Below are 2,500 nucleotides of genomic sequence, written 5' to 3' on the forward strand. Positions count from 1 at the left end.
GACTTTTTCACAATCCCCACATGGTACTTTATGAACTTAGGATTCTATATCTCTTTTATTTTGATAAACATTAATAAAGGCGCTTCCTATGGTCTTGGGATATGAAAAAACAAAGGTGTTCTCAGTTTTGCTCTTATTTGTTATATTTTTAATACCTTCTATATATGGGAGTTTTATCTTATTTTTAAAATCTCTTTGGTTAGTAACATCATGATATTTATAATATATATCGTGTTGGCTTTGTTGATGGCCTTTTCTATGATATACGTGGCGTAGAATAGCTGGGCGAGTTGTTTACGAAGGATTTCAAATTCTTTACTTGGGTAGGCTTTTGAACAGATTCTCAAACCTCTAAGAAATATATTACAAGCTACTCCAATTTTTACAGAAATTTTGTGATGTTACTAACCAAAGAGATTTCAAAAATAAGATAAAACTCCCATATATAGAAGTTTGATTTGACTTTTGATTTAGTTGAACTATTTGATTTATGCAGTTAATTACCCTTCTGAGTCGGGATTCCAGACCCCCAATGGATTGTCCAATATGGTGCCATACCCCCTTCACTTGACTGTTGAAATAATTATTACCAATCCTATTATTTGCCAGTGTGTCATCCAAATATGTCAATACCTTGAATATCCTGTACTTTAGATATGGATTGCGAGGAATAGAACATGAAAAAATCATAAGCATTGATAATTTTTTTTTACATTTCTAGTGAAAGCAAAATTGAAGTTACAGTCCATTTTTATTACACAAAAGAAGAAAGAGAACATAGATGTACAAGTTTTTTTTTCTAAATTGACAACATAAAACATACGTTTACAAGCCTAGTGAGATATTTGCTGATGTTTTCCTGCAATCAAAGCATCGAATCGTGGTACAGTGGCTGACAAAGCTACTCGCATGTCATCTGACACATCAAGTCTATTTCTCCACTTTGATTTCAGATTTAATAATGCAGAGAATCCTATTTCACAGAGATACGTAGTTGTGAAGGGAACCAAAATGTTCATTGCTCTCATTGCCAAGCTTGGGTAAGCTGAGATTTGTTTGCATCAAAACTGCTTGACATCCATCCCAGCCCTTTCGAAATCAGCTTTCTTTCTTGGGTCCTCTTGGAATTCAGTGAAATCATCCTTTTCTATACATCGATACATCAAATGAGAAAGGGTTTTGTATCCAAACCGATTCCATGCAAAGATCATTAGTATCTGAAAAGTAACCCTCAAAATTTGTACTTAGAATTTCCAAATGATTCTTGACTTCTTGAAGTATTTCTACAGGTAGTGTTTTACCATCTTTAGTAAGGATATTGTCAAGGTTAGGAAAGTTTGCCTGGTTACCACTTTCAACACGGCGACACCAGATAGGTAGTTTCCTTGTGAATGCGACGACTTTTCCCTTGGCTTGAATGATGTCCACATCTCTTCCCTGCATTGATGTGTTCAAATCATTGAGAAGACTGAAAATATCAGCCAAATATCCCAGGCTAAAAATGAAATGTTCATCTTCAAAGTGCTTTGCAATAGGGGATTGTTGATGCTTGAGAAATTCGAGAATTTCATCCTGAAGTTCCACTACACGTGTGAGAACACTGCCACGACTCAGCCAACGTACTTCTGTGTGGTACAGTAACACTCCGTGTTCCGCTCCAATCTCGTCACAGAATTTTTTAAACAGTTGGTGATTCAATGGACGTCCACGAATGAAGTTGACTGTTTGCACAAGTATTCCCATCGCTTCTTTCAGTATCTTTGGCAAGGTTTTGGATGCCAGAGCTTGGCGATGTAGAACACAGTGGGTGGTGAGCACATGTGGAGCTGTCTCCGTGACTATAGCAACGAATCCAGATTTCTTGCCAATCAGGGCAGGAGTGCCATCCGTACAAATAGACCCAATCAAATCCCATGCCAGCTCATTACGATCTAAGAAAGATTGGATCAGCATGAATACGTCAACTGCTTTGGTTATGGTTTCGAGTCGTTCACAAAATAAAAACTCTTCCTTGATGTTCTTTTCATGCACATATCGTACAAATACAAGCAATTGACTGTGGTTTGAAACGTCAGTTGATTCATCGATCTGCATGCTGATTTTCGCAGGAATTTGTTTTATCTCTCTGACAACTTGGGTTATTATATCCTGACTCATGTCTTTAATTCTCTGGTGCACAGTGTCGTTGGACACGGATACCTGACTTAATTTCTTCGCGGCCTCCTCTCCCAGCACAATTTTAGCCATCTCCAGCGCACAGGGTTTCACGAGGGTCTCCCCAATTTTGTGTGGCTTCTTTTCTCTGGCAATCATATACGAAACTTTGTAGGAGGCTTCTAGCAGAGGTTTTCTTGGAGCAGAAAACCCATATGATAAAAGAGTTGCTTTCTGATCATAACGAACTCTTTTCAACTTAAAAGCCTCAATCGATGTGCCAACATGATCTTTGTGTTTGCTTTCAAGATGTTCCTTCAGTCCTGATGGCTTCAAATTTCCATTG

The 2,500-nt window shown here is 37.8% G+C and overlaps 1 protein-coding gene across 1 annotated transcript in view; it reads right to left on the minus strand.

The window, feature by feature from the left end:
• Window positions 1–1,137: 1,137 nt before the first annotated feature.
• Window positions 1,138–2,500, minus strand: part of LOC137650801 (protein FAM200C-like) — a 1,482-nt gene continuing 119 nt past the window's right edge. Inside the window, exon 1 of the mRNA XM_068383955.1 lies at window positions 1,138–2,500. This exon is cut by the window's right edge and continues 119 nt beyond it. Within this exon, the coding sequence (XP_068240056.1) occupies window positions 1,138–2,500 (1,363 nt within the window).

Source organism: Palaemon carinicauda, chromosome 12 (genome assembly GCF_036898095.1).
Source record: "Palaemon carinicauda isolate YSFRI2023 chromosome 12, ASM3689809v2, whole genome shotgun sequence".
In the NCBI taxonomy this organism is placed as follows: domain Eukaryota; kingdom Metazoa; phylum Arthropoda; class Malacostraca; order Decapoda; family Palaemonidae; genus Palaemon; species Palaemon carinicauda.